General features: G+C 41.5%; 1 protein-coding gene across 3 annotated transcripts in view; it reads right to left on the bottom strand.

The window, feature by feature from the left end:
• Positions 1 to 25377, bottom strand: part of LOC124060578 (pre-B-cell leukemia transcription factor 1) — a 55504-nt gene that overhangs the window by 7884 nt on the left and 22243 nt on the right. For all 3 annotated transcript variants that reach the window (XM_046391690.1, XM_046391692.1, XM_046391693.1), the window contains exons 3-5: positions 4881 to 5125; positions 2464 to 2654; positions 452 to 587 (exon numbers count right to left, since the gene is read on the bottom strand). In XM_046391690.1, the coding sequence (XP_046247646.1) occupies positions 452 to 587; positions 2464 to 2654; positions 4881 to 5125 (572 nt within the window). The remainder of the gene's footprint in view (positions 1 to 451; positions 588 to 2463; positions 2655 to 4880; positions 5126 to 25377) is intronic.

Raw genomic sequence — 25377 nt, 5'->3', positions numbered from 1 at the left:
TTACCCTAAAACTATTGTGTTAATTTTTGTGTCATCGTGCACACAAGTGCAGAAGTACTACCAACCCTGGATTTTATATACATTGTGTCTTCTAAGAAAACATCTTCCACTATATGAGCAACTATGACAGCAGTGTTGTCTTTAGCTTGTGTTACTTCAATAGAAATAGTCATTGTCCAAAATAGCTTTGTCTGGTTTGAATTACAAGGCAACAAACTTATGACATGGTGTATTTATACTTTGAATCCTTTGTTGTTTCAACAAAAGGTACTGCTAAAAGATTAGAGGAGCTGTCTGTACTCGTGACAGTCAGAAAACTTATTATTAGGTTTCTTGCCAAGACACTCACACTTGCTACATATAAGAAATCGTGTTTGTCTCACTGTTCTATGTACAGTAGTTTCCTTACAGGTGGGTGTGGTGCATGGGGTGGAACTGATCTGTGGTCTACCTGGGCAACTGTGATGGCACACTTCTTTGCCAGCTCTTCTTTAGCCTCCTCACTGGGGTAGGGGTTACTGAGGTGTGAGTAGAAATACTCATTCAGAATCTCTGTTGCCTGCTTGTTGAAGTTTCGTCTTTTCCGTCTGCAAAAAAAAGCACCAGAAGTTAAAACACGGATAGAACCACAACAACACAATTGACCAAAACAGTATCTTTTTTGACACGACCATTAGTCGCTAAAGTCAAAAATTCAGAAAAATACTTATAGGGGCTTCAAAACCAAAAAAACTTTTAAGCAGTAGCAATAGAAATGCCTTTGCATGTTTGAGCGGAACACTCTTTCACATTAACACAGAGATGTCACTGAGACATTTGGTAGGACTCAAGAGATTATAGCACGAATATTGAACTGAATAAAGAATATGATCTGATAAATGATGAAACAGCTATTGTTTGGACTAGGTATCAAGTAACGCTGCTTTTTAAGTACTGAGTGTGTCTGTATCACCGAGCACTAAAAATTCAAGTACACAAGGTTAGAATCAAATGCCTGGTAATGCCTCGTAATCTTTCTTGTTTTTCGTTTGGTTGATAGATACAGATAGTATAGTTACAAATTTTAAAAACTGATTTTATGTTGTTGTGGCAGATATGTTTGGACACTGTTTATTTACACATCCAGCAGCCATGAAGCAAGATTAGAATGCATTTGAAATTATGTTCTGTCCACCTGATGAAAGTACAACATACACAACACCTACTCCTGAGAGAATTATCTGGCTATGTAGCTGCTAAATGCTCTACTTTATTCACCAGCCTGTTGCTAACTTTGTCTATGTGCAGTGTGGTACTGGGAAGGTAATGTTCAGGGGGTTTATCAGAGCTTTTGTTCTAAAAACAGCTGCTCTGTCTGGAAAGAGCTTCATGAGACTTGTGAGACTGAATGAAAACAATTAAGTCACAGGTCGTAAAACCAAAACAATGAGCTGAACGATGCTACAGCTGCTAACGCTCCATACAGCCCAGAAAACCACAGAGTTAGATGACTTTTTTGATCCATTGTTAACGTAAGCAGCACAGAAACAAGGCAATACTCATCAAACATCAAATACTGACTCAATCTTTCTTCAGCGTTTCAATATGAAAATGAACCCTGTGAAAAAATCCCCACAGAGCACCTTGAAGCAGACTGATATCATATGGTGATGGCCATGAGTTGACTGGCCCTCTGTCTCCTGCACCTATCAGGTCATGTCTGCATGTGCCACATCTGAAGAGGGCTTTACATAAGCTGGAGGGGAACCCTGTAAAATCTCTATGCATGTATCCACCAGTGAGGAGATTTGTGGTAAAATCTCTGTCCCGCACTCCAAAAGCCTGCTTGAGAATATGTAAATGTGCACAGCATGGGCTCCAGCAGCCAGTAGATTAATCAGCGGAGCCGAGCATGGCAGTGCCTCTCAACCAGTGAAAGCTTTCCTCTTCCTCTGCCTTCCCTTCGCTGCTGCACCACCACAATAATTTGCAAGAGAATAGATAGGGAGCTTTGTATGCCTCATTTAAATGTTATGCCTCCAACTCAGACTTTGAGCGACATTTATCCTTGGAGAAATGTATGCAAATCCAAAGCACGCATCAAAAGGAACAAGCGATTACATTAAAAAAGGGAAACAGTTAATGTTATGGAGCATGCAGGGAGCTCTTATTGGCCAGTGGTGCTGGGTATGCTGGTCCAAATGGCATCCATAGATGCAAACCAGTCTGGTGTGTGTGGTAAGCAGCAAAACAGCATGTGTTACAGCATGGTTATAGCACAACAGACCTCCTACATCGGCCATTCATATGGATATTAGGCTGAGAGAGAAGCACATGATGATTTGCAGTGTTGTTAAATTGGGAGGTTATTTGCAGCATGGAGAGTGGTGTGTATGTTTTGCAGAATGGAAATGTGCACACACATATACACACAGACACACACACACACAGGCACACACACATTCTGCACACAAGGACACACACCTGGCATCGAGGAAACGGGAGCGGAGGATCATGACGGCCTCGCAGGTGCTCTGTTTGAGCTGCATCTGGATGGAGCTGAACTTGCGGTGGATGATGTTCACCATGCGCTCGATCTCTTTGGGTGAAATTGGCCGCGTGCGTGACTGCTCTCGCAGCAGGTTCATCACGTGGGTGGTGAACTCGTTACATGCCTGCAAGAACAACACACGCAGGATAAAAAAAAATAAATACACAAAAACACTCTCCGTAAGGTCAATAAAATTGTTTGTAAGACTTAAATTTGCCAAAGTGGCCTCAACACTTTCAGTACTGCAGAGACACACACAAAGACATACAGTATGTAAAATTCATAGTTGAATGAAATCTAAGATGCTCTTTGCTTAATGTAGTGCTGGGGCAAGCTTTCTCACAGAGTCAAGAGGGAATATAAGCAGTGATATATTTCATATTTAGTAGAAGTGGTGATGGCAGTGTGTTGAGAGCAACCAATGACAGCTGTTCCCTTTCCAGAAACACACTTTTACAGCATAGCCACCCTGAGAGACGAACATGCTACGACGTTTCATTCATCCCCGTGTGACACCAGGCGTGAATCTGCCACGATATTACACTCAGACTCCGTGTCTCTTACTGTCTCCTCTTCTTTATTTCTTCGCCTCCTGTCGATCTCTCTCTGGATTTAGCCGTGTCAGGCTTTGTCTGTGTCTGTCTATCTGTGTGTTCATCTGTCTTACCCACATTCATCTGAAAGGGATGCTATTGTCATGAATGCATTGGGTATCAAGGCAATGAGAGGAAATCATCTCCCCTCCAACAGACTTTCAAGGCTATACTTGGAATACACACAGAAACACACACAACATGCTGCATATGCTGGACTATTCTGGGATGAAAACGCAATCTAAAGTGAATTCTTGCTGACAGCGATATATACTGAGAAAATATTTGAGCCTACAAGGGGTGCCATTTGATTTAATGCTGCCTCAATGAAGAACAAAAGCCTATATTAAAGAAAAGGCGCAGATGTGAAGAGTGAAGATGGACTGGCTCAGCAATGATAGAAACAGTCTGTGAAATCCATGTTAAACAAAGCCATGAACTGACTTATTTTGTGCGTCAGTTCATAGTTCCAAAAAGGTTATGGTCAATCATCAAATGCCTTGTTTTGTCCAAATGGTAGTCCAAAAAATATTTTATTTACTAGCAAGTAAGTAAGTAATGATAAAGAATATCAGCAAAGGTTTGCAAATGAATTGCTTGATTGAGGGAACTTTGCATTTTTCCTTAAAAAAAGTGCTGATTACTTTTCTGTTGATCGACTATTCAAATAACTAGTCAATTTTCTTTTAGATCTAATGGAGAGAGCATCCACATTGTGCCCTAAAGGTTAACCATAGAGCCATGAACCAATAAGTGATGTCCTAAAATCCACCGGTGACTAAAGGGGACATCCGAAAATTTTACAAATCAAGATGAGTTTACTTCTACATGGAATATTTTTGGGTTCTGGGCTGTTGACCGTGGAAAAATCATATGTACAAAACAATCAACAGATAAACTGATAATGGAAGAAGTGCAAAGATGATTAGTCAATTAAACGACTTAATTAGTTGCTAGCTGTTTTTATAGTAGATTAATCACTTTAGTCATTTCTAAGCAAAAAATGTCAAACATGCTGCTTCCAGCTTCTTGAATGGGAGGATTTGCTGCTTTTCTTTGTCTTTTATGGCAGTAAATGAAGAGTCTTTGGGTTTTGGAAGCAATTTCAAGATGTCACCTTTTTGACATTTTATAGACTAAACCATTCATCAGTTAACCAATAAAATACGTGGTAGATGAATCGATAATGAAAATAATCATTAGTCCCATCCCTAACCTGGCATTAAAACTGCAGTGTGTAGTTGGAAAGACAAAGTATTTACTGGTGAGTCTAACAAAATGATGTACTATGGAAAAATATAGGCTAAAGCATTTTTTTTCTTTGTTTGCTTGTGACCTTTACCTAAATATGAATATGAGCCAGAAGTCAGGATGTCTCAATGTCTCTGCATCAGTTCTTTTTAATGTACTCTACCAGATTCACGAAGTGTGTTGTTGGAGTTTGTAGCTGTTACTATATATTGACAGAAGGCAATTTTCTTTTTTGGCTGCTTCAATTGCAAAAGAAGTCTGAAATGGTGACATAAACCTCAGTAGTGTAATAACACTTCTCACAAGCTGAACTTAAAATATGCAGCCTTCATCTTCTCTCTCTTTGGAAAGGCACTATATGAATAAAGATTTCTATTGCTATTAGTATTATTACAGTTCTAAGATCTTATTGGGAGATGTGATGATGCAGTACAGTAAAGCATTCTCACAGTGTGTAACGAGTGCTTCACGAAAGTCAATAAAAATAAAACGTCTGCTGTTCTCACCTGTTCATACTTCTCTAGCTCTGTGTGGTAGATCTGTCTGATCTGGGACAGCTTGGCCCTGTAGTCAGAGTGCTCTGCGGAATTATCCACTCCAGCTCCTCCTGAGGCCGCCGCCGCCGCAGCCGCTGCCGCCGAGCCTCCGCCTTTCTCTGGACCGGACACCCCCTCTGCCAGCAGCATGTTGTCCAACCGCATAAGCTGGGGATCAGGGGGCTCCTCCTCCTGGGCGCCGCGGATACTCAGCACTGCAATGACAGACCGAGGTCAGAGGTCAGTCATAAAGGTCACACCTACAGCACCGTAACAAGCTGTCAGCTGCAGAGTTGCTGAGCTGCACCCACACATCCACCAGTTCAATGTGAGTGATGCAGTCTGTAGGAAAGCCAGACACACAGGCAAAGACTAATGCGTGTGGACAAGTCATCTGCCTCATTAAAGGAGGTGGCTAAATACTACCACAAAGCCCGAAACTGATTTGTTAAAAACTCGTTTTTGTATTTTCTGACATTCAAAAGGTATGAAGGACAAATTTTCCACAAATCCCTCCAGAAATGTAGCTTTACCCCATTTAGAAATGGATGTTAACAACAAAGGAGCTGAGTCTTTGTTGTCTTATTGTATCACTGGACTCACCAGCTGCTAGACAGGACCAGGAGGCTGATTTGGACCACAGGTTTGATGACAGTGAGTGGGAAGAAGCTTTAGTAATTACTTACTTAATTACTCGCACGAGTTCTTAACTTTATTTTCTTTCTGGAATCTATCTTTAAATTCCTATCTGTAGCATTAGGACCAGTAATAAATGAGGCCTTGCAATCCAGTCATCCACCCTCTCATGTTAACTAGAAGAGAGCTGCGGCAAGTTACTCGATTCATCAGTTACTTGATCCGCATAAAATAATCAGCAGCTACTCTGACAGTGAATGAAGAGATGATTTCATTTTTCAAGAACAAACGATAAACATTTCCTAGTTCAATATTTACACGGAATGTCTTTGTGTTTGGGACAAAAGAAAGACATTTGAATACATTACCTTGGGTTTTAGGAAATTGTAGAATAGTTAATTTTTTTTTACTATTTTCTAAATCAAGTGTTTCACATATACATCCAAACAATGAATATTAAAAACAAGCATTAGTTGCAGCCCGAGAACTCTTAAGTTTGCTTTTATTTCGAAACTACATGGTACGGTATTTGGGGATGACAAGGTGTAGAATTTTTTACTTGTTCGGGAGCCTCTTTACATATATATACACTGGACACAATACACAGTGTACTTGTGTATATTAAACATAGATTGTGTATATCAGATATAGAGTAGATTTTATTTTATTCTAATGCAGAGGCACTACATGAACAATATAAGGTTGATGTTGGTTTTAAGCTAAATTTACCCCTAAAATGGCACAGTACACAGTGTGGTTTATATTAACTGACATGAAACACAACATGAATCTGCATAATAAATGCTAATCTTCTTCAACAACAATAATCTGGATACCCTGGCCTTCCACTAGAGGTCTCCCTTGCCATTTAAGAGATTACAGTCTCTCCTTCCATTTTCTGGGGTGAAAACACTCCCCAGCTCTTACTCTTCCTCCTCCATCTGAGAACCATCCATTTCAATATAAAGAACCTTCTGCTGTGTGGAGCGTGGTGCTGCTAGCATCTAAATTGATCCCAGAGTGGACATCGAAAGTGCATCGACAGCAGCTGGCACTGTCATTGCAGGGCCTCGAACCACAGTGCTAACACGAGCTACGACTCTGTGACTTCATGCCCCACCGTGTGTCGATAGCCATTTAAAACGTTACCATTCGTCATTTGCCTCGTTGTCACTGAATGAGAAGGGACAGGCAGGGAGCACTTCATTAATTCAGAGACAATGGGAGTGCTTGGTGCATTAACCCCAGACTGCTGTCTGGGTTGGTAGGCCTGGGCAGGGGGTCACTAGGATGAGAATGAGGCCTGCTGTACTACTAGCAGACGAAGAGGTGGGGGCTACCTTGGTTACAGACCACCCCCTCACCCCCTGCCCTTAAGTGGACTGGAAATGCAAATATGGCAACTTTTGGCGAGTGGATGAGGTCAGGGTTCAGGCCACAGACTCAGCGGGTGGTAGATTGAGCATGGGAGGAGTGCTGAAGGAGGATGATGAAGGGGGGGGGGGCTCTCTTGGGATGGCAGGACTGTACAAACATCCTGTCTCATTACCCAGACTCCTTCATCACTCCTGTAAAGTATGGACGGGCTCAGGGGGGAAACTCTCAGATGACTTCACACCCGTTTTACCTCCACGACTGTAGTCGCGTTATGACCCGATCAAACCGGCTCCATCAGAAACTCTAAACCCACCTGTCCACTTTAGTTAATGTACATCAGCAGAGGCCCCCTCTGATACCCAGCTCTTGAACACTCACCAGTATGGAGAGGCAGTTTTTCTCTATAGTTACCACCTCATAAATACCAAACTAAAGTGGGTGTTAAAATGAAAGCACACCACAATATCCCATGGAAGAAAATGAGCTTCTGGAAGTCATTCTCTTCTTTTCACACTACCTACTTATAGAAGAACTGACAATTCTGACAAAAGTGCACAATAAGAAGCTACAGTGTCTCAAGGTGGAGCGAAAATGAGTTTAATTAGTTCAGTTTAAGGTTCATAAGATTCACAGAAGAAATTTTCTAAATTTGACCTATTGTTTTGGACAACTAACCTGACTCTATAAATTGAAAGCATGGGTGGGGGAAAAAATGTCAATATTAAATACTGAGGAAAAGTATAAATTAAAGAGCGCCAGCACATAAATATAAGGGAGGGAGTTCTTCTCAGATGTTTCTGCTGAAAACCAAGGCCAGGTTTCTTCCCTAACTCATAAAATGTCTAGACTGTCAAAAGAAAATGGAACATAAAAATTCCCTGTGTCCACAGAAACGATTCAGTTCACGTCTGCCAAGTTCCAGCTTAACATTCATGAAGTGTTTATTTTACTTGGCTTAAAGCACCTCCAACATCAGTCTTATGAAAGTGGCTGTTGCAGAGAAGGTCATTTCTTCAGAGATCTCTTGCAAGGCAAAGAGAAAAAAAAAAAAAAAACACTAGAAAGGTCATGGACAAATGGAAAGCAAGCATTCAACAGGACTAGGTAAAGCCAAGCATTATGTTCAAAATAAATAGGTATTTTCTACTGACAATTAGCACAAACTCCGACATGATCCCCAGACCTTGCTTGTTGACACATGTATACCCTCGCTAATCATCCCCATATCACATCCTCTGCTCGTATGCAGCCCAGATCCCTGCTCCGTTCTTGCTGCTGATCCAGCTGTCTTGGAGAGCATCTGTCAGGAGGGACCCAGGAAGGAACAATACATTACGCCATGTTGGCTGTGTACTGTCATCCCTCATTGACAGCACATTGTCACACTTACACAGTGTCCTCTGAGCTGGGAACAAGCTAAGTAGCTGCTGACTATAATATCAGCTCTTCCTGCTGCCTCTTATCATACGATCTGATGGGAACCTGCTCCAAGTGGGGTTAATGTGGATTCTGCAGAAAGGATGCGGCGGTGTTCATTTTTAATCTACGTGATACTTATAACAATGACAGATATAATGGTAACAGTCTCTTGTCTTCCCTTCATGGAGAAACCCACAGACCTGCAGTGTGTTCAGAAGTGATGGAAGCAAATGATGATTTATTTGTTCCACCCTGAACCTAAAGCACATAATTAAAACCATGGAGGGATTATCTCAAACAAATAAAATTAATAAAGAAAAGAAAGGGATAATGTGCTTCCATAAAATTGGCTTTGCTGTGGGTCATAATTACACGACTCAGTGAGGGCCACTTTATTGGCTAATGGCAGCCTAATTGATTCATCCTAATGTTTTTCAAGGCTTGGGTCTGCTGGGCACTCCCTGTCCAATAGTGCTGGTGAACTTACTTAGCCACCCGCAGACAAACACTGAAGGTTCTCCCAGGGATAAACAATTATCTGTGTGTATGTGTGATTCGTATTCCCCCTCCCACACAGTCAACACACATTTTCTGTATGTCTCTAATGGATGCCATTTCCCTCTTGGAGGCATTTCAAAGATGTTGTCAGACGATGCCTTATTCCTCCCTGCTGTTGTTGACAAGCAATTCTCACAAGGAGGCATGCAGCGGGCTTTATTGCTTCACTTTATTTTGTGTGTTAATATGAATAAAAGCATGGGATTCTTACACTGGATTTGTTGCTGATGGATTTACAAAGAATGTATAGAATGCAGCATTGTGGTGTGATGTTGTTTAAATGCATCTTAGCAAGGAAGGACTGGGTCAGGATGGGTACTGCTTTGTGTACACACAGTAAGACAAAATGTCAGAAGACAAGAAAAGTAAACTGAAATGGGAGAATATGACATTTATTTAACCCTGCAGCATCTGGCCTTTCACAAATCAAATCGATATTTAATAAAAGCCCAGGGCAATTGGCTTTTTGAGAGGTGGACGTTTAACTGTCTGGTTGTTTATCTGGAAGTATTCATTTAATTTTTGCACAGCTGAGGGAAAAAGCTTTTGGTCTTTTAGGATAAGCTCAGAATATCGTGTTTGGAGATGATTTACTTCCCCATCTGAGGGAAAGCAGCTTGCCTACCCCCCCCCCCCCCCCCCCCCCCCCCCCCCCCCCCCCCACACACACACACACACACACACACTACATATGTTTTCAGCAAGCACATGCGTTACATTCTCTGTTGCCCACATATTAGTCATTCGAGAAGATTGGCTCACAGCCTCATATGAAGATGGGTGTGGGTATTAAAATATTAATTGAACTACTAGCAACAGAGATACATCATTCCAGAGCAGCTCTGAGTTCGTGGTGAGTCTCAGTTGAACAAAGACCAGAGAATAAACTCTGTCTTGTCTCTGAAGGGGAATGAACCGTGGCAAAACAAAAGTGGGTTGGCAGCCTGGGGCTAGCATCATAACTAGCTTCTTTGGAGAAATGTTATCACTGGGGAAGGACACAGGTCCATTATAAATTGTCACATCATCTCACCGTACATGACATGAGTTCATAAATTTGAGAAATATTAAAATTGACAGCAAATAAAAACAAGATCCTGGTCTAAAAATACACTTTTAAGTCAGTGACAATATTTGGGATCCTATCAAAAGCTTGTCAGGGGATTAAGATTTCTTCCAGGACACTGCTTGCATCTTCAAAATGGCTCGGTTTTTTCATGGCAACAATATCAGACTCAAAGAGTTACAACACACCATGCTCTGCAGTCCAGATATCTTATCCCATCAGATTAACAGAGGCAAATGGCAGGCTGTCAAAAACCATTACCATATGTAATCCCCTTCTAGATTTCGACGGCATGTCGAAGGGAACTGTTGGCATGGCAGCCTGTCAGGGCAATGGGGTGATTGTGGGAAAGCCTGATGTTTAATTAATGATGTTGGGCTGTTCTGTCACAGTTAGCAAGATGGACGGTCAAACATAAAGGCCTTTGACACAGATTGGGTGCCTCAGTTCAAAGTGGTGGACACCTTTGGAGGCCCTCCATTCTGCGCCCAGATGCTGAAATGCGATCCGCAGTGTTACATCATGGGTAGCAGCTCAGGGAGAGTCAGCCAAAAGTGACACGCAATGCTGGTCAGGTGACAGCATGTCTAGGCAGATCAACAACTGCCTAGGCTGACATTTCTATGAGCACTTTAGAAAGGTACGAGGCTTTAAAGTCACAACCTGTGATATTTCAGATTTTCTCTTCTGCTCTGAGCAATATCATCCAATAGTACTTAAATAAATAAACTCAAATTTGGTTGAGTCAGGTCCAAAAATACTTGCTACACATGAAGTAGCGCTTTCTGTGTTTGTATAGTAGCAAAAGCAAAGGTGGTTTGTTTGGGGGAAAAGGAGAAGAAGGTTGTTAGCATTAGCAGCAACGAGTAAATGAGTAAATGAGCAAATGAGTAAAGATAAAAAGTACTGGTATCCATTCATTTTTTAATTTGAAATTCAAACTACCATTCAAACATACACAACTTTACACTTTGTAAAGTGCTTCTGCTAACAGTAGCATTAACAGAGAGAAGAAGGTATGTAGTTGGCTTACTTAGTTTTTGGAGCATGTTAAAATAAAACTGGAAATGGACAGAAATGGACAAACCCCTGGTTTTAATAGTTATTGGTTTTATGGCATCATATCTATTTAAAAAATTACATCACTGCTGAGTAATATATTCTGGAGTTACAAAATAAAATCAGCACACGATTAAAAGCCAGCATGTAGTGGAAAAATAGAGCTGTGATGCAATCTTGCCTTCAACAATCAGTTCATCCTTAAAAACCAAAAGAAAAAAAATGCCAAAAATGCTTTTGCATAATTAACCCTTTCTGGTCATGCTGCGGCTGGCCTGTCTGCTTGAATTTACAGCGACAGTCCTGGCCCTATTTGTTTGCACTGGTGCTTCAGCGGGCACACTTCATTGTGGCTTCAGCAGTTAATAAATCACAGTAGAAGCCCCCTCTCTCGACACCAGCCTGTGCTACGGTGGTCCTGTCACAAGGCAGGCACCAGCACCAAAGCGACAGCTACATGCTAATTCAACATCGGCATAATTCATTATACAGTCGCAAGTGTACTGGAATGGAAAGAGAACCAACACACACCAGGAGGAAGACGACAGGCATCAAACTGTTAAATCCCACTCCCCTTAAGTTCCCCCTGTTTGTCTTTGTAAAAACTCAAGTCTTTAAACTCCTGCAAGCAATATAAAATTATACTGCTCTTATTATATGTGCACAAAAGAGCTTTGGGATGTGCAAAAAAATAAAATAATTTTGACTTTGAGTGCAGACACAAAGTCATGTAATTCATTTTAAGTAAAAAAAGGTTATCAGATAATATCAATGAGGTTAATGTGCATTGAAGACAATTAAGAATGAAGTGAACTCCTTGACAGTGTTGTTAAGAAGAAATCTGCCTTATTATGAAATAAAGTAATCTATACAGCCACTTTCTGTAAGTCACACAGAAGCCAATGTAAAATGACATACCAAAAGGTAGAATGGGGAAATTGAAATTAACAAAATGGTAAAGAGTCAATTAAACCGATAAGGCCTTGTGAGGGTGAAAACCAAAGGGAGTGGAGCTGACAGCCTTCACATTAAAGTGCTTTGCTGCCTTCTCATCCTCTAAGTGGCCCCTCCGTTTTGTAACCACCGGTTACCACAGTTCAGAAGAGAGTGGAGCAGAGAGGTCTTTGTTGAAAAACACTGATCGCATACATTCAATGAAGGTAATTAGAATTAGGTCCACCAAGGCCTAGAGGCCACTATAACTACACAGCCTTTGATACAATGGATGAGGAGTGTAAAATAATATGGACACACTTGAGTATCACAATATGTGTTTTGTGATACTTTTTTAATTAATAGTAAAATTCGTGGCTGTGGTTCATTTTGTTTTGTGTTGCTAGATAGCCGTGCTGTAATCCAACTTCAACCTTTTGACTCTTCCATGTCAGCATAATGTCAGAGAAAGGAATAAGTAAGGCACATCACTAGTATAAAGATAAAGAACACAGGACTATGAAACAATATATCACTTTGTTAACAGTATCACAATGCATTCAACTGTATAACCCCAATACATATCATATTGCCAGATTCTTGCCAATATACAGCCCTACAATGGTGAATACACTTCCTATCAGAATTTACGTTTAGAGAACATAAGGCACGATAAAGCTAGACCTTGAGATGAAATTATTTCCTCCAATGTATCTTCATTTTTTCTCATCCTGTCCTCAGATCTGTTCTGAGGTGAAAGGGTGGGAACCACTGCACTTAAAGACAAGCCTATCATCAACATACACTGAGTGGCTGCCCCTGCAAGCTAGTTAGTACTAACCCGTAAGATTTTTGAAATGATCCAGGACCTGAAACAGCTTAACCCTTTAATAATTAAACTATAATTGAAAGATCTGGAATCCAGCTAAATGTAATGTTGTGGACATATCTGTTGCTGGACCCATAAGAATCTGTCAGATTGTCTTTCCCTTTTTACTGACTATCACAATCTGTTGACTGATGATGGAATACCAGCAGCAACAGTTTGATCTGTCTTCAATTTTTCTGGCTGTGTTATGAGACAGATCCTCTGCTCTGGCGACAGAATCTCATGGAATACAAAGGAGACGGTCGATTGTTTTCTGCATGGCTACTGACATTGGTATACACAGTTACAGTTTGTTTTATAGAATTCTGTCTTCATATTCAAGTAAGAACATATTTCATATACATATTTTGTCACAAATATATTGTACTACAGCTAATGATTATGGAGATGCTCACTGACACCACCACTGTGACTCTATTCATGTAATTATAAACAGTTTGGTGCAGTTTATTGTCCAAAATTGTCCAAAATACACTGAGTAAAAGGTATTGCTCACAAAGCACATGGCATTTGCTCTTATCTGCTTTCCGGTTGGCTTTTCGAAACATACAATTTGTTTAAATTCATCCATAGGATCGGTTTCCACTTTTTAATTCTGAGTTTCTGATTACAGGATTGTCACTTTGCAAGTGTTGTGGACCAGATTTACAAATGTGACAATCACTTACATCATTTACCCAAGTGAATATTGGAGTGCGAAGTATCTGTTGTACTACTTGTGATAAAATGGAGAATAATGCAGTGCTGTGAAGTAAAACCAGTTCATCCCTCTGTGAAATCGGGTTGGGTTCATTCGACAGTGCAACTTCTCAGCCCATATAAAGGATGGGTAGCAGTTAAAGAGCATCCAGACAAGTGTCCTGTGTGTCCCACATGAGATAGTGAGCGTCCAGCAGCATGCACCAGACTGGGGCCATCCATGGCCTCAGGCAGTGTGTTGACTGGGCCTGCCATGTCATTAACAGTCGCCTTGATCTGCTCTACCTTATTAAAGCCATTCCTTCAGGAGAGCAGACGAGCATGTCAGTGTGAAACCAGGCCAAGGAGGGAAGGTGACCACACTGCCACCCTCAGCTTGTGGGGGGTGGGGGGTATGAGCACAGTGCAGCGGCTTTGTTGTCAGCCTCATCCCGGACCCCCTGATGTCCCTGTGATTCCCTTGTCAGTCTGTGTTAATGGAACTCACAGTGGTTATGCTCCTTCACATTCTTATCTCCTGTAGCAGGACAGTCGCACAGCCCAGCAGTGTCTGTTTAGCCTCGGCTGACCAGGAGACAACTGCTGTGTTGAATATTGACGATGTCTATCCTGTCAGCAAGAAATATGTTCAGGATGACTCCTATTTAGGAATTCTGAAACTAAACCAGTCTAAACATACCTTCTGCGCAATCTGGCCTTGTACTATTTGACCAGCATTACATGTTGAAGAGAATTATAAGAGGTCAACATTCTCTGGCTGATGTGCTCATGAGTAAAAGAAGCATACAGCATAAAACCACAGAAACGCACAAACAGGAAGCCCAGCAGCTTCCAGCTCTGTCCCATTCCATCTAACTGACTACACACACTTTGTGTGGCATTTTTCACAGAGCGCTCTCCTACTGCCAACCAGTTTATGTAAAAGTGATTAACAGTAATTAATCCTTAATCACCATGATTAGCCAAGTCGCAGTAAATTAAGCCACATCTGGAGCAGCTGAGGGCTCGAGAGTGGCAGCAGGCATGCTGAGTGTGAATACCACTGTTTACTGAAGTCTACCTGAAACATCTGAAAGCAAACAGCACACGGCTCATCTCAGCGGCTGTGCATTGTTAAGTAGTGTGTTAATGCAGGTCGTACCCCTCTGGAGAGCGTAAATCCTTTTATGTAATGCGGTATCTCTGTTTTGCAAAATCTTGTGACTTATTGGACTATGGTACCATTATATATCATAGGTATCAACATGACCTAGTCCCTGTGACGTCACCCTTAGTTTTCTGAAGAGCTACTGTAAAGCTCAGTGTGGTGGCTCTGGCCGTCACCATCTTAGCAGTACCTGAGTAAGTTAGACCCTTCGTTAATACAAAAATGGACAAAGACTTGAAGCATAGACTTCATGGATGGTTTGTTAGTACAATCTACTGGACATAACAAACACCACAAACATGACACAGAGCTTTGTTTCATTGAATCAGATTAGCTTGGGTGAATCCTTTTAAACATTTCACAGCTAGCTATCACTCAAAGTGGTCACGCCCCGAATAATTCAGAACTTTATGTCTTAATATAATTTAGTAGCTATGAATAAAAAATAATCGTTGTCTTGAACAAAAAAAAATAGCTATAGAGATCAAAACATTGTTTGTACCTGGCTGCAAAATTTTTCTGTTGTAAAGTCAAGCATGTTAATATAGTGGCCTATGGGGACTGACTCATTGATCCAGCTTTAAGGAGTCATTTGAAGAACTGCAGCATTGGTTTAATTTTTCAGCCCCATAGATTCCTGCTTTGTTGTGAATAACACCATAAAACCAGTCTAAATAACCTATTTCGTATTTTCCTTGCTGGTGGGTAAATGTGGTAATATACAATATAATATACAAATATACAAATGTGTTTCAGTATAATAATGAATGGTTGATGTATAACAGTTTCACTATGGAAAAATACTATAAAAATGTAGTAGCTTGTCTATGGCTGGCAATATAATACAATAATGATGATGAATAAATGAATAAATGAGTGATTTCTGAACACTTACATTTTAATGTATACATGAATCCAAAACACCTGCCTAGAAACCCAGAAACTGACCTTCAACATCTACCGTTAGCAGACACCAGAGCAGATTTGCCACATTCACAAGGACACCACACACACACACACACACACACACACACACACACACACGTTGTCCCAACACCTCGTGTGTACCCCCGCTGCATCGTTGATTGGCTGAGTTGCCTGAAGATGTCTCGTGTGTAGCAGCAGCAGCGACGGCGCCTCTCTATAGCTTTTTCCTGCCAGATAAATGATGCAGGAGGACTGGTTGTGTGCAGGGAAACTGGTTCCATCACAGCAGGAGTGCTGTTTCTCTTAGTCCAATGTTTCTCTTGTGCCCCCCTGGAGAGATTTCTCCCTGCGCCTCAGTCTCTCCCTGTTACACAGCTCCAGATTAATTACACACTTTAATGAGCTGAATTATTAATGGGGCTCTTACTTGGCAGTTTAAGGAAATGCAGAGGAGAAGACAGCGTTGAGCATCGGGAATCGGGGGCTCTCATTAAAACATCACACAACGCCTCTGGGAGCGGTGTTATTTAGCCGGAGAAATAATAGGATTTGGTATTTTACATATCAGGAACAGTGAAGCGGCTTGAGTATGAATCCACAGTGAGAGATAGAGAGAAGAGCCCTGCAGAGGCTCGTGCACAACATTATGTCATTATGATTGCAGGCCCAAGGAAAATGAAAGGCCATCTAATGCAGCGGCTAGAAAAGGTTCTCTGTCTGATTGTTCAGCACAGACTTGGAGCAATATTATCTGAAATGAGGTGGACTAAAACAGGAGAGAAATGAATGAAAAGAAAGGCAATTTCTAGGAGAATATGTCTCATTCCCTTCTCACTCAAAAGGGACGGTTTTTATCTTGCACAACTGCAACACTCATGGCAGTAAGGATGTTCATCAGAATCAGGAATATGGAAAATTATCTTTATGAAAGCTGCAAAAAGTTGCAGGAAAATAAGATTAGTCACATAATATCACACTTGCTGATAAGAGAAAATCCCACAGTGAAGAGACAGGAAATGAAACCAGGAAACAAGTTCCACATGTGTTCCTGTGAGTCTAAATTCATATTTCTGCTGGAGCAAAATTCAATCTCCTCACCATTACTTATTGCGAGTGTATATGTGTGAGTGTGATGTATTCAATAACAATGTTACAACGTAGGGAACATGTCCAACACCGTGCCCCGCTGTTAAAGTTCACATATATGATCTGACAGCATCATAAAAGAACAAAAAAAAAAGGACAATTTGTTCTCTGGATACACTTTAATGTGTCTGAGAACAGAGCTATCTTTCCTATTTTTTTTGACAAAGCATCTTTATCAAGAAGCCGTTCGCATTTCTGACGTGATGGTTGCATTTAGCAGACAGGTTTCACTGTGATGGCTGCTGTACCAACATGAGCTACATGTCTTAAGAGTACCAAACGGCTTTCACGCTCGCTTGTGGAATCCACAGCAGGATCCCAGGGGATCTCTCTCTATTTGTGTACAAGCTGCTGCCAGGGCTGACTGTTCCTGGTGTTTGGGAGGAAACAATAACAGCCTCATTGCACAGTCAGATTATATTACAGCCTCTGCACTGCGAATGGACTCTGAATGGATTTTGGTTTTATTGCCATATTTGGGACGACACATCAGGAGAACTGATGACATAACGCCTGACAAATAAGACTGAAATCTGTCTGATGGCTTTGCCTCCGTGCCTCGGTGATACAGCATATTAACACAAGTCACTTATTAGTAATCACAGTGAAGAGTAATCAGATGACCTGGAATGGCTTGGTTGGCCATGCAGGCAGGCGTCTGGATGGTGATAGTGTCTTTGTGCAGCCCTGCAGCTCCAGACACAAAGTCCCCCAGGGACCAGGCTACCACAGCACAGCTAAACACCCCCGTGTAGCCAGGATGAAAACCACACAAGTTCCTACTCAGGATTCAAAAAACATGGCCGCGCGGCTCATTACATGGGTCCTATTTGGGTCAGGGAGCAGATGCAAATGTAGGTCAGAAGGAACCCCTGTTGTCAATCAAGAAAGAAGAGAGAAAAGGGTGGAGTAGTGGAGGACGATGGAGTGTGCCTGCCACCGCCTCTCCACAGCCCATCCCTGAGGACAGAGGATATCAAATCATATGCAGAGGAGGGGAGTGGTGCTAAGCTTCAATGAGGAAACTTAATTAGACTCATGCGCGTGAGGTTAATTTGAGCTAACTGACGCGAGTGAAAAAGCATTAACGTTTTTCTGTAGCAGGATGGATCCAACATCAGGCTCTGTTTTCAGTCTTGTGTCACCAGACCATGTATCACCACTGCACCAATAAAGCTGTTTCCCATCTCGCCTAGCCTGCATGTTTTGCAGTCGGATGATGAGGCCGGTCTGACCTACATGCTGCACACCTCCAGAGAGTCCACAATGCAACTCCTCCACCAGCCTGAAAGGGAGTAAACTGTACATGTGAAGTCACCTTGAAGCTAGATGTGCTGTCACATTTCCATGCTTGAATTCTTTTAAGATGTCTTTTAAGATTTTTTTTTTCTTTAAGTGAAGAAATGTTAAAGCACATCATCTTTTCTTGCACTTCTGGCCAATTCCACCTCTCTGAAAGTCTGAGCAGCAGCGGCGACGGCAGCTCCTCCGACTCTGTAGCACTTCATTTCACCTCACACTGAGCTTAGATGCAGCACTAACTGCCTAGAGGTTGACACTTGTCTGAATAATGTTATGCTAATGCTCTAGTCTACCTGTATTTACCCCTAAGTGCAGCAAGCAATCTGTTGATTGCGAGAAAGCAATTTTCCTGAAAGAGGGGGAGAGTGGGCCTCGAGAAAGACTGAATGAGAGGGTAACAAGAGATCTTCTTTAAGCTGCGGCAAAAGCAATTTACAGAGGATGACAATTTTCTCTGGCTGTGAAAGGAGCGTTCTCTCTAATTGTGCCTACGCACAGCCATCAAGATGGGGATACAGAAAATAGCAGAGCAGGCTCGCACGTATCCCAGAGTAACTTAGAGATATAAGCAGGAAAACAGCTATAAAACCTTCCTTTTATTTAAACCGAGATACCCATTCTGTAGATTATTAAAAAAAAAAAAAAAAAGGAGACAAAGAAGAATAGCTCACCCAAGTACAGGAACAGCTTGGGTACATTGTGCTTTCCAGCTCAGGCTAATTTAGGTTCTACATTATATTTAACAAACTACAACCAAAACTACAACCAAACATAACGACATGTATGAGAGAGAAGAGCCTCCATCTCCCTGCTCTTGTTTCTTTTCTCATGTATGGGCATATAGCAACTCCAAATGCTATAATGATGAATGAGGACATTGTTCTTTTCATTTGTTTGTTGGTCCTCATGTTGCCCAAGAAGGCAGATGTAGAAACTAATTGCTCTTTCTGACAGGGAGTGAGACTCGTGTTTATGTGTATGTGTGTATGTGTGTTTGGGGTTGTGACAAGGCTTCTAAAAATAAAGCAGCAGAACCGCATGTGTGGTGCCAGATTGGGCTCAGTGCTGTGCTCGTCTCGCTCTGGCTTGACTTCTATCTGCCCGTGTGATAAAGCTGCTAACAGGCCTTTATCGGGGAGCAAGGGGAAATATGCTCCTGCCAGATTAGGCCCCAGACTCTGCCAAGGTTATAAACAGCCTGTTATCTGTGTCCCAAACAGAGTAATCCACGCTCTATCAGCACCCAAACATATGGGCCACACAGAGCAGAGATAGCCTCTGATGGACACTTGGTTTTAATTGCAATGAGAGCCAGTGGAGCATCGCTGGGAGAGAAAAAGGACATAAAAAAGGTCTGTTATTGTGGACATGTCTCAGCCCCGGTGTAGCTGGCCAACATTCACAAAGACCAACCTCGACCTTTCTGCAGCGCTGCACCTGCTCCTTCCTGTGTGCTCAGGCGATAGCATGAATGAGCGGTGTCAGTGTTACATTTCCAGAAACCCATTAAAACCCTGCTGGATATTTGTTTCCCAGTCAAATTAATATTTTTCCTTTTCATCCGATGTCATTTGGTGTCTTTGTGCATTTTGCCGGCATGCTTAATTAGATCTTGGCAGCAGTAAGTAAGCATTAATTTGATTATGCGCTGATGGGCTGTTTTCAGTTCTCAACGTAACACGGGCTATTCTTCAGCCAATGCTCAACAAAACATCAGTTCTCTGATGCACTCTGTCCCCATAATCAATAACAAATTTAAAACTTCCCCCCGGACGCCGTCATAGTAAACAAGAGCCACCCAGACGCCCTGTCTTTCAGCACACACTCAAACACACTGTGAGTGAAGTGAGGACAGCAGACAGAGAAGACAGAGGCTCAACTAAGTCTTTCAGCCCCACAGGTCGTGCCTGTGTTTAAGACTGACTTTTAAAATATGAACATTTGTATTTGTATTTCAGCATTAGCTTAGGCCAAGGAATACAACATCTCTTTGTTCCAACTAGTTCTAATGGAGGCTCTCCAATGATTTTCTTTTCACCACTTGATGGTGGTGGAAGCAGTGAACACAACATGGACACATCATAATCTTGTGAAGTTCATTTGGAGATTGTGTTAGCAAACTGTTCATCCATCCATCTTCTATACCGCTTATCCATCAGGGTCGTGGGGGAGCTGGAGCCTATCCCAGCTGACTACGGGCGAGAGGCGGGGTACACCCTGGACTGGTCACCAGTCAATCGCAGGGCCAACACACAAAGACAAACAACCACACACTCTCACACTCACACCTAGGGGCAATGTAGAGTAGCCAATTAACCTAATGTGCATGTTTTTGGTATTGTGGGAGGAAGCCGGAGTACCCGGAGAAAACCCACGCAGGCACAGGGAGAATATGCAAACTCCACATAGAAGGGCCCAGACCGGGATTCGAACCTGGAACCCTCTTGCTATGAGGCGACAGTGCTAACCTAGCCTAACTGTTGCCTATCCACATATCAACCAGACAGAGAGCAACACTAGCATTCACACAGTCATGTTTCAATCCACATGAACAACGCAGACCCAGTATTGACGCTCCTTTTAGCTCCTGAGCAAAATGTTCTGACTGTTTAGCTGCTGACTGCTATGCCCTCTGCACGAGACTGATGAGAGTTGTAACAGAAACACTGAGCTGAAAGACACTGACACGCTCTGTGGAGCGGAGGGGACATGCAGTCTGTGGGTTGTGCACTACAAGTGACTTTGCACATGCGGTCATTTGATCCTGTGTTAATATAAAAAATATTGATTCGTGCAGCTTTAAGCGTAAAGACTTAGACAAAACAGGAAGTAATGGTGCCTTTTGTCAATTTATGGACAAGGATGATAAGGCTCTCTTTACAAGTTTGAATCAATTTCATTCTACTGAGTGATAATAGATATTATTTTCATAGATTTGCCATCATTCTCATCAGTAACTCTGATGATGCAGTTACCACAGTTGTAGTGGTCTTTCTTTGCAGTAAAAGGTTACTACTGATGTCCTGGGTGTTCTAACTTCCAGCTTAGCTTAAAGAAAAGTAGAGCCGCCGCAATTAATCACTTAATTTGTAAGTCATTCGAAAGAAAAATAATTATTGTGATAAGTGATTAGCGGTCTCAGTTATTTTTCAAACAAAAATGTCAAACAGTTGTGGGTTTCAGCTTCTTAAATATCAGGTTTTGCTGCTTTCCTTTATCATTTTTGAGAGTAAAGTGAAGAGTCTTTGAGTTTTGGACTGTTGGTTGGACACAAAGCGACTTGAAGACACCACTTTGGGCTGTGGGAAATTGTGAGCTGGAGGGAGGAGGAGCTGGCGGCTTTCGCAATTTTTTTGACATATTACAGACTAAACGATTAATTAAATAAATGTGAAAATTAATTGATAATGAAAAGAATGCTTCCCTGACATTGAGAATTAGCTGTGTGTGTGTGTGTGTGGTTTTTTTTGTTTTGTTTTTTTCTTGTCTTTGTAATGAGCAGAATATCTTTTCAGACTGCTGGCCAAACAAAACAAGCAATTTGAAGATGCGACATTTGTCTTGATGAAACCGTGATTAGTTATTTTTACATCCTTTTTTTCCTGCTGTTTTTTTTTTTTTTTTTTTTTTTTTGGTGTAATAGACCGAAGGATTAAGCTCCAGTGTTTTAACAAACAGAAATGACAGTCAGAACTGTGAAAGTACAACCCTTGTTAAAATGAACCAGTTTCATCCTGTAAATCGTGCTTGTTGATTGCATCTAACGATCCAAAATACATCCTGTTGTTTGAGACTTTATTACTTGTGTTCAATCACAGCGTGAGAAACTACACACTAGAAACTGTACATTCTCAACATCCACCTCTTCGTCTGTGAGGCAAAAACTGTAATGAGCAGCAGCTCCTTCGTTAATGACGACTGAGGTAAATCAGGGAGAGATTTAGACCCTCCACTACTCTCTGTCTCCTCATATAAGCAGCAGGCTGCTCTTTCTGTCGGCAGAGCTGTGATCTGAATACCTCTGCCTTCATAAAAGATTCAGGCCCTATTGACTTCCTACTTTGGTTTCCCCGCAGAGCCTACCTCGCTGGCTCCTTTTAAATTCTGCTCTCGTGGCTGAGGATGTGCACCTGCCTCAGGAAAAAAATAAGAGAAAAAAAAAAAGGGCTCCAGCTTAACACAGTGCTTTTATAGCCTTCCCTGAACCGCGTCCAGAACATATCACTCTCGGCGCAGGAAATGTGCACCTCATCTCGGTGCATTATCAGAAGATGACCCTGAAAATAAAAATCAAACCGTGTGTATTTGACAAACTGAAATAATGAACACCAAAGAGACAGTTTTGAACCAACGAATTGTTACACTCACTGATCTTTCTGCTGTTACTGTCTTACAGGGTCAGTAGGGGATTATTGGCATTATAAAATGCCACCTCACATCTGTTATGCTAAATATTGATATATCATGTTCCTTTTATTTCAGCATCTGTTAGCTGCTCTTTACTGCACATCATTACCAACTGACTGCAGCATTAAAACCTCACAGGAGGAGCTCATCTGTCTCCCTATACAATATTTCAAACACAGCCTACACAAAAGGCCACAAAGTCTAATAAATTCCTTATTTTATATACTGCCCCCAGATTTCTAAGTCCTGTCCAATAAAGTTTTAAATGTCATGAAGGACCTATAATATAGATAGTATAAACCAGAGCCAAGAAAACCATACTGTGCTCTGTCCCCTATCTTTTTTATCCAATAAAGTTTTATATCTTTGAATCAACTATAAAATGCTTTGGAAACTGTCAACAAGGGGATAATTGGCCGACTTTATTGTTATGGTGATATATCCCAACAGGCTCATTTGTCTTTTCTGACAGTAAATGAGAAAACTGTATATGATACAACGTCTTTGAACAACACTTTGCTGTCTGAATTAGTCAAATGAATCTATAGCATAGCAGAAACCAGTGATGATATATTATAAGTTTCGGGTTGTCACTTGTGTTAAAGAAAAAAAGAAAAAAAAAATCCAAACAGCAGAGAGTTCTTGACCTCTAAAAGCAGCGCTAACCTTCTGCCCATGATTTCCGAGTTGCGACAAAGTGGTCGAACAAACAAAAGAAGACCAGCATCTCCGAGGCGCAGCATTTCACACTTGAGTAGAGGCAGAGGACGGGCCTTTAATGACACACAGTCCCCCCAGTCACCTAGAATGAACACGCAGCGCTGGAAATAGACCGGAAACTCAGCCTCCACGCGGGCCAGAAACCTGGTGATGCCTGCCTGTCTGCCTGCCAAACAAATCCTGCCGCCACAGAGAGAGAGAGAGAGAGAGACGAGCCCCCAACTACGTCTCAATCATACAAACCAAACGTGATCGAAGCATGTTATTCACTGAGTTATAATGCTGACACCATCACAGAGTGAAGTGCGCACACACTGCAGCACACTCTGATGTGCTGTCCAGTGATGTGTGATAACACTGTGGATGGCACTAAGCCCATCCGTGGATTTTCTTTCCATGTTGTGTGCAGCTTCCAACAAAACACTACACTCGCTGTACAACAAAATCCTCATCAAAACCACAAGAATGTTCTTGTTGCACGTCAATTTAAGCATTTACAAAATAGGATAAATAAACAGAATGTGAAATTTACAGTTAAAATAAATCCAAAAATTCAAGAAGCAATACAGCAGGATATTGAAATTTTGCTTTCTGAAGAATATAAACATGTTTTTCTATGAAAACCCCACAATTTAGCAGAGATTCAACACAACCCTTTTGTCTGTGGAGCTGACTATGATTACAAATGGCTAAACCTTGGAAGAGGCCCTCAAGGAATTCAAGCAGCATGATTATTTTAGTTGTCTTTCAAGCACGAATGCCAAATGTTCCTGAATTCTTAATTGTGTTCAAACACCATTTTGTTTCCTTCCAGGTACAGATTCACTGTAGATTAAAAAGCAAATTATTAACAAAAATTCTCATTTTTGAACAGCTGTATTGTACCAACCCTGTATGGATGTTATGTTACGTTAAGTTATGGAAATGCTGGAAGTTACACACGTTACCGCCTGATATGGATACCATCCTGTTTCTAATAAATAAATCACGTAGTATCGAATCAGAGCTTAGACTTGTGTACTCTGCGATACCAGAGCCAACATTTTAGGCAATACTGAAGGCATTTCTGATATTGTTATTGGTATCAGAACAACCCTAGAAGGTCTGCTGTTTCTTCTGTCATATGTGGGAAAAAATACAGCCCATATCACAGAAGAGTGGCAGGTTATAATGGCTGTATCGTACACCTGTGTGAGGGTGATTGGATATTACTAATGAGCTCCAAAGCCACACAGCTTTGAATGGGCCAGTTATTGTAAAGAAAGACAGCTGATCAGTTAAGAAGAGGCCTGACTTCAGTGCTCTGCCTGAGTGAAGACTATGGGTCTCACATGTTAAACTTCTACATAAATAACATTGTATAAACCTGAAAAAAGAATCATTTTTAACAAAGAATGAGCAAGGACAAGAATGACTTTAGACAGACATTTAGGTGTTTGTCTTCAAAGTATTAAAGTTGAATACCAAGACCTCGTAAGTATCTGTTTTTAGGATTTAGATTTGAATCACTCCTGCTTCTGACTTTTCTACACATTTAACATGAAAAATAGGTCACTTATATAGTATTAATACTGAGTGCTTTCCTATTGATTGTGCTTTCTTGCCAGTGGAAGCGATATGGCTGGTTTGCTGCTTGGAGACAGGCCATTTCATACATAAAGTAACTCACCTGTGCTTCTGTGCCAGGACTTCCAGTATTGAATTCCATATCCCAAAATGGACCCCTCCTCCCTCCCTACAGCCTCCAGCACTTCTCCACCAGTCTGCTATGACACAGGGAGTAACGTCAAGCAGCACTGGGGTTAAGGCTCCAGTCTACTAATGAGCTTCTCTGTTCCAGTATGTTGCATAAAGCCATTACCTCCCAGCACATTACCTCATTCATTTCTTATATGTGGATAGCTTCACTCTCCCCAGAGCATGGCATTTCAGACACGGCTCATGGTATACTATATACGCATTTGTACATTCTCACAGTAAGAGTCTATAATATTTCTGTTTCACGTAGACACTGAGTTGACCCTAAGATATCTGACAAACAATGAGGGAGTGAAGAGAAACTACTGGCGGGAGATCTATTATTCTGAGAAAAGACAGAGAGAGAAAAACAGGAGGAGAGAAGGGAAAAAGTCTCGCCTCACAGTAGTATTATATCAGTATGTGGCAACTATTGCAGTGTTGG

Source organism: Scatophagus argus, chromosome 6 (genome assembly GCF_020382885.2).
Source record: "Scatophagus argus isolate fScaArg1 chromosome 6, fScaArg1.pri, whole genome shotgun sequence".
NCBI classification, from domain to species: domain Eukaryota; kingdom Metazoa; phylum Chordata; class Actinopteri; family Scatophagidae; genus Scatophagus; species Scatophagus argus.
This window is presented reverse-complemented; position numbering and strand designations above follow the sequence as displayed.